This window comes from Thunnus albacares, chromosome 9, assembly GCF_914725855.1.
Source record: "Thunnus albacares chromosome 9, fThuAlb1.1, whole genome shotgun sequence".
Classification (NCBI taxonomy): Eukaryota; Metazoa; Chordata; class Actinopteri; order Scombriformes; family Scombridae; genus Thunnus; species Thunnus albacares.
Window position 1 is genome coordinate 1,154,028 of NC_058114.1, and position 14,121 is coordinate 1,168,148.

Below are 14,121 nucleotides of genomic sequence, written 5' to 3' on the forward strand. Positions count from 1 at the left end.
CATCTTTGTCACGTTATGACACGTTGTGAATATACAAGTTGTCATGAACACTGTGATGCTCATCTGACAGAGATCATAAAATACAGCGGTAGACTATCAATCAATCAATCAATTTTTATTTATAGACTATAACAAAACAATGGACAGATGATGCAGCTGTGCTGCACTTCATATTTAATTGACGTTGCTTTAGAATGACGGCTCCGAAACAAGGATGTCTTATTCTGTTAAATGCCTGTTGCCTCGACTCCTCTCTCCTCGTGTCTCTTCCTCGCCTCCTCCACTCGCATCTCAGGTGGGAGGGACTAAGACGCGAGCAGAGGAGGCGAGGAAACGAATCAAGGATGTAAAAACTGAGAAATGAGAGGAGGGGTAGGTGTTTCCCCCTCCTTCCAGCCTTTTTGTGCTAAGCTAGGCTAACCACATCTCCATTCCTGCTAAACACACAGACACACATGAGATTAATATTAATTCCATCAAGCATCATACAACCACAATATGTTTTTGTGTTTAGGACATGTGTGACTCAGATTGCCTTCTAAAACGTGTTTCCAGGAATCCACCTTGAAGAGTCTTCTGAGCGCTCTGTGGAACCTGTCGGCTCACAGCATTGACAACAAGGTGGCGATCTGTTCGGTGGACGGTGCTCTGGGCTTCCTGGTCAGCACGCTGACATACCGCTGTCAGACCAACTCGCTCGCCATCATCGAGAGTGGAGGAGGAATCCTCCGAAACGTGTCAAGTCTGGTTGCCACACGAGAAGACTACAGGTGTGTTTCAGAGACTCAGATACTGACTGTCACATCGAAGAAATATCTTACTTTTTGAAGTAGAGGTACAGTAAAGGTATTTCCATTAATATACTAGATTTAATCCACTGATTCTGCTATTTTTACCACTATTACCCATTACCAAGTACATTTTGAAGAATAGTGTTCAAGTGGCCTAAATTGTTTTTAAAATAAAACACTTTATTTGACAGATGAGAGATTAAGGATTGCAAAAATAAATACTCAGCATTTTTAAAAAGAAAAAAGCCCTACCAGTGTTTTTGCATGCTTTAACCAATTTATTACAAATAATCCAATGACAATTTTCCAGCGCATAACATACATTTTTGTGTACATTTTCTTATCTTCCACGCAGCAAATTGCTCTCATTTATCCCAGTACTGTGTTAAAGTAAATTTGTAGAGAATGGTAATTTAATTGTTAGATAATCTATGAGAGTGACCATCCTCTCTTATTTAATTCTTGTCAGAGTTACATTGTTGTTTGATAAATAATGTAATGTAGATATTTCTAATCAACCTGCACGTACCACTGCATTGAAATTACCATTTAATGTTGAACAAATGTTGAATGTTGACAATAAAGGCAGATACACTGTGATGTGAAAGATAAGATAACTGAAAAAAAAATATTTTAATCTGCAAGTTGATGTTCATACGATAATGACATAAATGGAAACCAATGGCTGTATAGAAAGAGGAAGAAAAACAAATTCTACGATATAAAAATTAAAACTACAGTATGCTTTGGAAAACGGCCAGGGGTGATGCTATGGTACTTCAATAACTTAAGTAAATAAGTAGCTCTGCTGGACATAAAAAATGTTGAAATGTGTGCTCCTTTCTTTCTATGCAGGCAAATCCTCAGGGACCACAACTGTCTCCAGACTCTGCTGCAGCACCTGCGCTCCCACAGCCTGACCATAGTGAGCAACGCCTGCGGGACTCTCTGGAACCTTTCTGCCCGAAGCCCAAAAGACCAGGAGCTGCTGTGGGACCTTGGGGCTGTTAGCATGCTACGCAACCTCATCCACTCCAAGCACAAGATGATAGCTATGGGTAGTGCTGCAGCTTTAAGAAACCTCCTCACCAATCGACCCCTGAAATATAAGGATGCTGCTGTCGTATCCCCAGGCTCCTGCATGCCCTCGCTCTACATGAGGAAACAGAAGGCTCTGGAGGCTGAGCTGGATGCCAAGCACCTAGCAGAGACTTTTGATACCCTTGAGAAACAGAGCCCCAAGCATCTTAGCCTCAACAAGCCACTACGGCACATTGAGAGTCTGGCGAAGGATTATGCATCTGATTCTGGCTGCTTTGATGATGACGAAGCCCCAAATGTCTCCACTAGTCTAGATACTGGGAGTTTCTCTATGCTGTCTATGTTCCTCACCAACTCTAACTTCCTGCAAAACCAGCCACGTAAGAGGGACAGCGAGCCTGAGAGAGATGTAGACCCACCTCAGATGATGGAGAGGAGACATGCACCTCCTGACGATGTATCTGCTGCTGCTGAGAAGCTAGCTAAAAAGATCACCAATACAGTTGCCAAGATTGACAGGTTAGTGGAGGACATCACCATGCATACATCCTCGGAGGACAGCTTGAGCCTCAGCTCTGAGGACCACCTGGCAGATTGGCCTTACGGACTTGATGAACTTAATGAAGCCCGAGCCAAGTCATGCTCCCCTTGCCGTCTGTCTGATACAAGCAGCTTAGCCCATAGAGAACGCCTCAATAGAGCCCATGCCCTTTTGCGCCTCAAAACTGCTCATACGAGCGTGTCCACAGACAGCCTCAACAGTGGCAGCACCAGTGATGGCTACTGCGGCAGCAAAGACCAGGTCCGCCCCGCCCCAAGAGCTCTAATCATGCAACAACGACCCAACCAGCTTGATCTCAAGGTGGCTCATCAAGAGTATCTTAATGTACGTCCTGCTGTGATGAATGAGACAAGCCAGCAAGATATTCCAGAGAGAGACTCTGTGGACAACAAAGATATTAAAGCTTTAGAGCTCAGCAGCACAGATGCAGAAAAGAACCAGGATCCAGCTGTACAAACACCCGTCAGTGTATCCACTAAAGTCTCCTCTGATGTCAGCATGACTTCCATCAAGCTGTCTCCCTCTTATCAACAGGTACCACTCATTCAGAGTGTGGCCAAATTCGGTGTAGCAAAGACAGCGATCAATGTTCAGGCTGCCCAAGCAATGAGGAGGCAAGCCTGGGTACCCACTGTGATGACTGGGGGGAGTATTACAAAATTTTCTCCAATGACATCCACAAGAAGCCCAACCATTGGAACGATGGAGACGGTCCAGAAATACTCAGTGGAAAACACGCCAATCTGCTTCTCCCGCTGCAGCTCACTCTCCTCCCTCTCTTCTGGTGATGGAGCGCTGGATGGACAAAGTGATAATGAGCTTGAGAGTGACTCATCATTAGAAATCATTGAAGTGGAGGATGGAGAAGTGGTGAAGAGACCTGACGAGGACGAGACCTTGGAGGATCTGAGTGACAGCCAGCTGCTGATGACTGACTCAAAAACCTTCCCAAGCAAAGAGACGGGTCCCATTGAGATCCCCTGTCCTGCTAAAAGGGAAAAGGTGTTTCTTAGGGGGGCTTCACCAGCTATACCTGAAGACAGATCTCCATCCAGTTCATCTGAGAACTACATCCATGAGACGCCCCTGGTAATGAGTCGCTGTAGCTCAGTCAGTTCGCTGGGTAGCTTTGAGTCTCCATCTATTGCCAGCTCAATCCAAAGTGATCCCTGTAGTGAGATGATTGATGGAACAATAAGCCCTAGTGATCTTCCTGACAGCCCAGGGCAAACAATGCCTCCTAGTCGAAGTAAGACTCCATGTTGCGTTGAGTCAAATGGACCAGAAGCACAGGGAGCAGGATTAGCAGGTCAGTGGGAAAGCAGCCTGCGAAAGTTCATGGAGATTGCAGACTCCAAGGAGAGGTTTAACCTTCCTCCTGATCTGGACACCATGATCTACTTCACTGTGGAAAAGCCCACCGAGAATTTCTCTTGTGCTTCGAGCTTGAGTGCTTTGCCACTTCATGAACACTACATACAGAAAGATGTGGAGCTGAAATTGACCCCCTTACTGCAGCAAAATGACAAAAATCTTCCTTTCCCCGATGAGGATGAGAAAGGACTTGACCACGGTGAGAGATATAGTGAAGGCAACTCGGATGACGACATAGAAATCTTAAAGGAATGCATCAACTCAGCAATGCCATCCAAGTTCAGAAAAGTAAGACCTTCCTTGATGACCACAATACCTCCTCATATTCTCAATTCCCAGATCCGAAAACCAATACATCTTCCAGTGTACATGATGCTTCCAAATGGCAAAACTCAAATGTGTGCTGGGAGGAGAATTGTCATCCCACAGAAGGACTTAAAATTTGATGATTCATCCTTCACTGATTCTGCAGAGGGTACACCTGTCAACTTCTCCAGCACAACATCACTAAGTGACGAAACACTTCAGTATCCAATGAAGGAAAGGGGCGCCAAGGACTGCACAGCTAAAGGTATTAACAAACAAGAATTGCTTGATGATGAGGCGAAGAGGATTGAGGACTTGAGGATATTCTCACACTTTCACAAACCAAACAGGATGAACTACCCACCTGAGATTCAAATGAACAGAACAACCAAACATGTCATTCCCACTCAGAGGGTGCTGATGCAGAGCAAAGAGGTAGCTGATAGAGTTGCTAGCCAAAGAAATCGTGATCAGTCTCCCAACCAACAAAAGAAGAGGCAAGGCCCTGTCAGGAAACTGGAACTCCCCGTCATCAAGCAAAACACAGAAGGTAACCTTAATCTGGGATCACAAAAAAGAAATACAGTCTTTAAACAAATGACACATTCATCAGAGGAGAGTAACTGCTTCTACGATGATGAAAATGACGAAGAAACAACAAAACAACTGAGTAGAAAACAGATCAGGGAGGCAAGTAGGAATACTCTCTCTCGGAGCATGACAAATATTGGCAGGATTGATAATTCCCAAGCAAAGCACAGAGGGTTTCACAGAATAAAACAAAACCTAATAAAAGATGAAACTCTGGCATGTTACTCACTCAGCTCTTCTCTAAGTTCACTGAGTGATGCTGAGTTCGAGGATCATAAATCAAAAGCTCAACAAATATGGTACAAAAACAGACACAACAAAACACTGAACATGATGCAACAAACAAAGCCTATGAACATTCACAGCCAGTATGAAGAGCAAAGCTCACCAAGTTCTGTCAGCATGGATTCAGAGGATGACCTCCTTCAGAAATGCATAACGTCTGCCATGCCAAAGCAGAGACGGAAGCTGGCTGCCAGGAAGAAGAAAGCAGAGAATGCTCAAAAACAAAAGGCCTCTGATGGGTGGGACATGGATGAGGAAATGGACAGTGATGATACGGCGTGGGATAAAGATTCAGACCTCAATAGCGTTGAATGGAGAGCCATACAGGAAGGTGCTAATTCTGTTGTCACTGGTCTGCAGGCATCAAAGTCTCAAGAGCCGTCCTCTGAAGAGACCGAATCAGTCTTGTCATTCATGTCAACATCCAGCTTCACACCCAAAGAAAAGAAGTTTGCTAAAGACAAAAAAGCAAACAAACCTCTGGACTTCGCACAGCGCAAGCCAGTTCCAAACTTGCCAGTGGTTTTCAGAGGCAGGACAGTGATCTATACACCGAAAAAAGAGGAAGCTCCATCACAAAGACCTCCACCCAGGAAAGTACCAACCAAGACAGATGCTCCAAAGAACCCAAACCTTGCTCAGCACAGATCAAAGAGTCTTCACCGATTAGGCAGACCCCAGGACATAGAGCTGTCTTTGCCAAAGAGGAGCTCTACTCCACCTCCAAGGATACCAAAAAGTTCATCCTCTGGATCATCTCAAAGTTCTACGCCGTCCAGGCAGTCACAGAAGAAGATAACATCCCCAATTCAGACAAATAAATCCATCCAGAAAAAGAATTCCACACCAGCTAGTAGCCCGCCGGTTAGTAGCCCCCCTGAAAGAAAGGGACGCTCTCCTTTTGTGAATCAAAATGAAAAATCCCCACCGCCTAAAACCCAGAAGTCACCCGTCAGAATCCCTTTTATGCAAAATTCAGTGAGGCAAGCCAGACCTCTGTCGCCGCTGGTAACTAACCAAACATCCGTCAGACAAAATCAGGTGAATGGGAAAAGGGTTCCACCCGCCAATCGATTTGACCTGGTGAGGATGACTTCAGTCCATTCAAGTGGTGGTGAGTCTGATAGAAATGGATTCTTCAGACAGCTAACGTTCATTAAGGAATCAAAGACTGTGCTAAGACGTGATGGCTCTGCACGCAACATGCCTGGATCTCAGAATGGATCTCCCCGCAGAGCAGTTCCAGGAGCTTCGGCTGTCTTCCTCTGCTCGTCACGCTGTCAAGAACTTAAAGCAGCCGTGCAAAGCCAGAGAAGAATGCAAGGAAAAGGTCCAGGACAAGCACAGCAAGTCCAAAGGCCAGACTCTGGCCCTCAGAAGCAGGCAACAACCCTTTCTAGGGCGACCTCCAGTGAACGTGACCTGTCTGCAAGACGTCCAGCCAGGAGAACTAGCTCTGAAAGCCCTTGCAGAGTGGCTCAGAGGAATGGGCCTGGCAGAGTTTCTGGAGCAAAGCAGCAGCAAGACAAAGATAACTTTAAACGCCACGCCTCATCACCAAGCATAAACATACTGAGCCGAGTGACCAGTCGTTCTTCCCTCCGCTCTTCATCCTCTGATTCAAGTGGAAGAGCAAAGAGCGAGGATGATACAAAGAAAAAAGGGCAGAGATCTGCGTCTCGGCTAAATGACAGAGTCACCTGGAGGAGAATAAGGGATGAAGATGTACCTCAGATCTTGAAAAGCACTCTGCCAGCCAATGCATTACCTCTGGTGCCTTCTCCTGATGGGGAAAAGCCAAAGCCACCAGCTCTTCCAGGAAAACTGCCAACAATTCTGCTTGCATCACGCAAGACAAGTGATGCAACAGTCCAGACAGAAGATTTTTCGAATAAGACCAACTCAAGCACCTCTCCGACGGTAGAAACAGCTCCAGTGAGCTCAGAGGAAGTGGCAAGACTAGCCCTCCTCAGAAAGTTCAGCGCCAACTCTGGGAGTAACCTCCAAGACGGAGATTCAGACAGCTCCCTGAGGAGCCACAGCACTGTTTCCATGGGAACATCAGATAGCCACGTGGGTGGAGTTGTTCATTTCCGCCAAGGATCTCCCAGCAAGGCCGCGAGAGTCACTCCATTCAACTACATCCCCAGCCCTATGGCCTGCTGCCTGCAAGACACACAGGGCCAGGCAGCCACAATCAATGAAAAGTCAGGGGAAAAGAGCGAGTCGTAGGACATTTCATGGATGACTAGACGACTACTGTGTTCCTTAATGAAACTCAGCACTCGGGTCAACAGACGAGGAGTGTGCTGGACCCTATACCTCGGGTATTGACCCTTTTCTTTCCCCTTTCACTATATTCAAGTTTGTGAACAATCGATCACAGCTTCCATCTACCATTCATAAAAGGTTGGATGTATGCACTGAGACAGCTCTGACATGAGCAGACCACCAAGAACATTGGGAGATGCATTTCAGAGAGAAAAATCTCACATGAAAAGGAAGTGCATCGTTTTCTACTTTTTTTTTGTATTTGTAGAATAATCATTGCCTGGTAGAGATGTAGTGAAAACATAAAGCAAAAGACAATTAACTCGATTTCAGCACACAAATCACCATCGGTCTCCTGGACAGAATCGATAAAATGAACAATATTATGCAAACTTTTGAATGACAATTCAGTTGGACTTTTATCTGGAAAGGTACGAACTGTGTCGGACTGTTGACAGACTCTCAAAAAGGACACAACAAACTGACATGTAAAGTATTTTTTACAGACAGTACATCAACGCTTTGGGCCTTTGCCTCACAACTCAGCTGAATATGATACACTGTTAACCTTTGCTGTTTCATACGGAGCCCAGTTTGGTTGAAGGGTACAATTTTGATAAAACACTCCTTCAAATTAATAGCGTTATCACCTTCAATCCATGTGTCCTTGTCCCTTCGACATTCGTGCTGTAGATTTTACACAATTTTAGTTTGATCTTGGACTAAGGTACCTGGATATACTATATTTTTCCCATTGAAACACGCTGTTGAGTTAGCATTGGCATCCCTTTAATGTATATTACAGGCTAACAGGTTTAAAACTGGATAATGTATGTTTGGGAACTCTTCATAGCTACAGATAGATGCAAAGAAGTTATGTCAGGCCATGATTTTTTTATTTAATAAGGTGCAAATTAATTTGATGGTACAAGTTAAATACCAACTAAAGGTTATTAATTTCAGGGGATGATTTATCACACAGTTTTCCCTTGACACCTACTGGACTCCATCATTGCTGCATAAAATATTATAGCAAATATGTCATTCTCCAAACTATCAGCTGATCCTGGGTAACTTCACACTCTCCTGTACTCTTTGTCTCAATCGGTATTGTAAATAACATGCAGATATACAAAATCTTCAAAGCTTCCTGGTGGGTAAAAGAATCTTGGTGTTGCTCCCTGACAGCATGCTAATATATTCACTGACTGTATACACACACACACCTGTTAACATTGTGGAAACTGGACGACAGTGTTGTCCAGTGGTAAAATACTTTCTAAAACCCAATCAGAGCATTACTAGCCATCTGTATTCTAGTGCTGCAAAGATTATAATGATATAAACTATCAGCGTAGATGAACAAAGCAACCACACGCCTCTGTTAATCGAATGTGATGACATATGTGTGTTTTTGCTACCGGATTCAGGAACTTCTGTTTTCTGTTGAGTATTTCCTGTCAGGAAACAAAAAGAGTTGATTTGATGACGGTTATTCCTCTGGAAGTCTTTATAACGTGTTAATAACTGCTTAAATGTGTTGCCGTAAAAGTAGTGATAGGTCAAGAAGTCGAATATTAAGACGATGAATATTCTCTGTAGTCGTACCATCACTCTTTCATGTGTGTTCAGAGATCAAAGACAGCAGAGTGCTGGACCGAACAAAGATTAATCTACATTAAGGGGCTATTTAGTCATAAAAACAAGGTTTTTGTATTTACTGATACCACCCTACTGTATTCCCAAAGCATGTTTTCAGTATGAGTAAAACCCAAGTAGCTTTTGAATGCTGGCCATTTTACGATATCAAAGTGATACTCACCAAAACCAAATCAAATATTCACCCAATATACTGCATATGGGTTCAAATAAGGGTCAATAAGTGTTTGAGCGTGTGAATTGATTTTAGGAAATAATCTCAGTGCTTGTGTTTGTATATTTGTGCACCACAATGGTGAGGTTTTTTGGCCTGATGGCAGGGCCAAAATTTGTACCTTTAACTTAAATATGTGTAACGTGAGTGTCATTCATAATGTTGGAACTTGAGTGCTGGGTTTCACAGATTTCTGCTTTTAAAGATGTAATACTTGATGAAATTGAACCCCATTCAGTAATTATCTCTCAAGAATAGAACAAAAAAGACATTCTCATGTTTTTTTCTACAATTCCAAATCCTTTCACAGGTCTGAAGCACAATATAGAAACACAGGCTTTGAAATTATTTCTGATCACTTCATTTTCAAGTTCAAAATCTTATTGACTCCTATTTAAACACAAAAACTGTAGGTGTGAAAGGTCGGAAGTACAAAGTACTTTGTAGTTTGATCCTCAGAAGACAGATTTTGGGTGGAGAAACACTGTTAATCCAGTTTAAACCAGTATAGATGAAAGTCTTTACAGGGAATTCGGGACCATGTTTAAATCCCTTCAGAAGGTCCTGGAAGTTTGTCCGCCATCACTGTCAGCGGCCTTGTTCACGCTGGAGACAAGTTTCTGGATGAATTTTAAATCAAACTTTTTGTCTACATTTAGCGATTACTTGTTCCAGTTCACAAACTGAAAAACTAATTATTCAGAGTATTCGGAAAAATAGAATTTGTGCATGTGACCGAATCAGACATTTAGATTAAGATTATGATATAAGACTGCATCGAGGTCAGTTTTCCCAGCAGTCAATGCGTGAACGAGGCCACAGAAACATTATGGTGCCATGTGAAATAGGCGAAGCAACAGAGGTGTGTCATTATAAATGTTTTCATCCAATAAAAAGTGACGTGTTTCATTAAAAGTGTGGGTTTTTCTTTCAAACAGACACAGGTGTTAAAGTGTGGAAAAGAACCGAAAGGCATGACATCATCAATATGCTGCTTTTTATTAAATGTTCAATTACAACTTGCAAATGTGAATCTATGACGGTGTGTTAAGACTGAAGTGAAGAGAATTTCACGGATTGCAAATGAAGAAGTATTGTAATACATTTGAGTTGAAAACAGTCGTTAAATCAGCTGTTTGAGGCGAATTAACTCTAAAAAAAATGTCCTTCATGAACCCACCTGAACAAACATCGGACAAGCTTTATGGTGCAACGGCTGAAATTATTGCAACTAACATTTATTTTCTCAATTGTTTGGTTGATGAAATGCTAAAAAATAGCAACCAATGATGTCTTCAATGTGCTTGTTTTGTCCAATGAACAGAAACTAAAGATATTCAGTTGACTGTTATATATGTTGAAGAAAAAGAGCAAATCACATCTAAGAAAATGTAAAATTGTAAAATGACTGAAACAAATAATCAATCATCAAAATAGTTGCAGATTAATTTTCTGTTTATTGATTAATTAACTGATCATTGCAGCTCTATATCAATTATTCTACTGATAAAATATCTCAGTGACAGTTTTGATATTTGACTGAAACTTTATTACTACCAAAATCTTTGTGTTTAGAGCTTCTAAAATATGAGTTTTCACTTTCTTTCCTTTATTTCATAACAATACATATTGAACAGTGTTTTAACTGACTGTTGGCCAAATGAAATAAGCAATTTTACCATCACTTCAGGCTCTGGTAACTGGTCATTATTGCTGACATTTTACATACTGAATAATTTCTAGAAACTATTAATCATTTATCAAAATAGCGGGCAATTTATTTTCCATCTGTTGACTAATTGATTGGTTATTTCAGCTCTCAGCTGCAACCAATGTTTACTTTCATGATCGATTCATCTGCCAATTATTTTGTTGATTAATCATTTTGTCTATAAAATATCAGAAAATAATGAAAAATGTCCATTATAATTTCTTTGAGCCCAACGTGACATCTTCAAATGTCTTGATTTTCAGTTTACTATCATGTTTGACAAAGAAAAGCTTAAAGTCTCACATCTGAAAAGCTGCAATAAGTAAATTTTTGACTTTTTCCCTTTAAAAAAATGACAAATGATTATTCGATTATCAAATTAGTTGTAGTTTATTCATTTTCAGTCAGTTGATGAATCATTGCAGCTTTGCTTGTCAGCTTAACACACCACTAAAGTCTTTCAGTCCCATTAATGCATCACACACACACAGATTTCACTGGTGGGGTCAGAGGTCACAGGTCAGGTGACACTGGAGCTCCTGAAGCTCTGTCAGGTTCAGGAATCAAACCTGTGAGCTGTAGTTTACAGAAACAGTCAACACTGTTTAAAAAGTCCCGTTCAGAGAAGGAGAGTCTAGTGCGGTCAGAGCGTTCGACCTTTGACCTCTGCCACGTCTTCTTGCAGCCGCTCGCCCGCCGCTCGCAGCTCCTCTCTCTGCTTCAGCAGCCGCTCTCGAGCCTCCTGCAGCCTCTCGTTCAGCTCCAGATACTCACGACATTGCTGGAACTTCAGCTCCACGTCGCTGTCTGGGGACGGCCGCGACGAGTCTGAGGAGGGAGCAGGACGACGTTCAGAAAACACAAGGGCAACGTTCAGGTAACAAAGATCGGTCAGTAAACTATAGGAGAACAAGAGGAGAACAACTGGGGAACGTTCAGTAAATTATAGGTGAACCATTTTACACAGAACAAACCTTGTAACCTCGTTATTCTAATAACCTGAGTTTTAAGAACCTTGTGAGTCTTTGGTACAACTTTCTAATGTTTCTACTGTTAATAACCTGGAACATTTCAGATAAACATCATTAAAAAGCACGACTACAACATGTTCATGTTCTGTTTGTAGATCTTTTTCAGTTTGCTCCATTGCAGAATTAAGATCCTTTATTACTCTATAATCTGGTTTTATCTTTTTAATTTTCCTGCACTTTTTATGTGTGTGTTGTATCAATGATGAATAATCAGGTCTGCTTTATTAATTATTACCAGGCTGTCAATCAGCCCCCAACTTTTAAATGCATTTTATGGACGCACCTTGTCCGGTTTTTTCCAGGACGCTGAAGACCGGGTCGTTGGGGGCGGCTCGGTCGATGTCCTCCAGGATCTGGTCCACGGTGGGGGGGTTGGGACGGCTGGGCAGCACCACCCGCTTCTTACTTTTAGCGACGATATTCATTCTGCTGCTTTCTCCTGCATCTGAATTATGATTTACATTAAGTATTTAAAGTATTAGGTATGTTTTTATTAATATATAGTATACATGTGTATTCCTGACATATACATATATATATTAGACAAATGGCAGTTTTGCTATATTTTGAACTATAAATAAATATTTTGGATATTGGTGAAGGACTTATATTTAATCTAAATATATAGCTATATATATTTTGTGTGATATCCGTCCATCTGCAGGTCTGTGAGTGAAGCAACTGAACAAGTTTATGATTTAAGACACGTTTGGAAAATTAACTTTGACAATTTAGCATCAAAATAAACATGAAACAGAGAGACAGCTGCAGCTGTTCCAGGTTTTCCGTGTTTAAATCGGTTCACTACGACTAAATAACTGCCTCTAACATTCAATAGTCACATTAACTATCATTCTAACTTAAAATCAATGTCTTATTTTTTCACTGTGTACTAATTAATCTTCCCAAAGACCTAAAGGTCTCTGACACGGAGAAACATCGTAATGGTTCATTTAACCATTACATTAAGATTAAATAACGTGTGGATGGATGTTCACAGCTAGCTGGACATGGATCAAAATATATTTCCGATTAACTCCTACTTACTCTCGCCAATCAAAGAATCAATGAGGAAGACCCCACTTCATGAATAATTAAACCTGCTTCTCTTTCTGACAGTCATGTTCCAGCCGCTGAGAGAAAACCCCGCTGACTAGCTAGTTAAATCAGTTCAAATGTGGTTATTTGTTGCAGCCTGGTGAAATATTTATAAGCCGAATTCAACAATAAGTCCTTTAGTTTCATATGAGGTCTTCGGCAATAACATGAAATGACTTAACGTTTGTCGATAAGCAGTTATATGTAGAGTCTGCAAACTGTTAAATGGAGTTCGGCATCATGGTTTAACAGGCCGGCAGGATCATCAGTGCTCACCGGAGTTTAGTCGTCCTGGTCCCGCTTCTCTGCTGCAGAGCACCGCGGAATAAGTTCATCGACAAATTCTGATAATTGAGAGAAAAATCTGATCAGCAAATTCTAAACTGAAGGTTTCTGGATGGACGTCAAACACAACACGACACGTCCAACATGTCAACGTGCTCCTGCCACGTCAGTACGTCGACGCACAGAAGCCACGCCCCTCCAGGAACGTGTCTTTTTTGCGGGGTTTTTTTGCTTTAAAGAATTTATTTTAATATATAACCACCAACATGCCCATTTCAAGTCAAAATGTCTTAATAGCATAAACAACAATAAAGTGAATCATGTAATCATTCCTGTTTTTATTCAATTTTAATGAATGTATTATAAGTAATGCACAATAATAACCACGCGGTTAAAGGACAGGTTCACAGTTTTTCCACTGTGTCTTAAAAGAGCAGTCAGGTGTCCATATGAGCAGCGAAAGAGGTTTTCCTCGCTGTAATCATTCCTCCTGTTCATACTGGATATTAAAAGATCCTTCAAATGTGCTTTCAATGGAAGTGATGGAGGCCAAAATCCACAGTCTGTCATTTAAAAGTCTGTGTGAAGCTTCTATTGAGCTTCAGCAGTCTGAGTTAGTCATATCAAGTGGATCTGACACCTTTACAGTCTTTTTAGCATCAAATTCCCTCTTTGTGTTTCCTCGGACAGTGTTTCCCTGTTGAGCTGCAGGTGGAAGAATAGTAACAAAAAGAGGGACTTTGGCACTAAAAAGACTGTAACGTTGAAAGATATCTACTGGATTTGACTCATCTGGACGCTGAAGCTTCATATTAGCTTCAGATAAACTTTTAACTATGGATTTTGTCCTCCATCACTTCCATTGTAAGGTCATTATGAAGGGATCTTCTAATGGTCAGTAT

At 41.7% G+C, this 14,121-nt stretch overlaps 2 protein-coding genes across 2 annotated transcripts in view; one reads left to right on the plus strand and one right to left on the minus strand.

Moving 5' to 3' along the window:
- Positions 1-10,009, plus strand: part of apc2 (APC regulator of WNT signaling pathway 2) — a 47,504-nt gene extending 37,495 nt beyond the window's left edge. Inside the window, exons 13-14 of the mRNA XM_044362214.1 lie at positions 556-770; positions 1,647-10,009. Of these exons, the coding sequence (XP_044218149.1) occupies positions 556-770; positions 1,647-7,182 (5,751 nt within the window). The 3' untranslated portion in view covers positions 7,183-10,009. The remainder of the gene's footprint in view (positions 1-555; positions 771-1,646) is intronic.
- Positions 10,010-11,171: 1,162 nt separating this feature from the next.
- c9h19orf25 (chromosome 9 C19orf25 homolog) lies at positions 11,172-13,399 on the minus strand. The gene is made up of 3 exons (XM_044362255.1): positions 13,211-13,399; positions 12,120-12,281; positions 11,172-11,633 (listed from the first exon to the last, which is right to left on the minus strand). Exons 2-3 carry the CDS (start codon positions 12,259-12,261, stop codon positions 11,449-11,451), a joined length of 327 nt encoding a protein of 108 aa, XP_044218190.1. The 5' UTR covers positions 12,262-12,281; positions 13,211-13,399; the 3' UTR covers positions 11,172-11,448.
- Between the last annotated feature and the right edge of the window lie 722 nt (positions 13,400-14,121).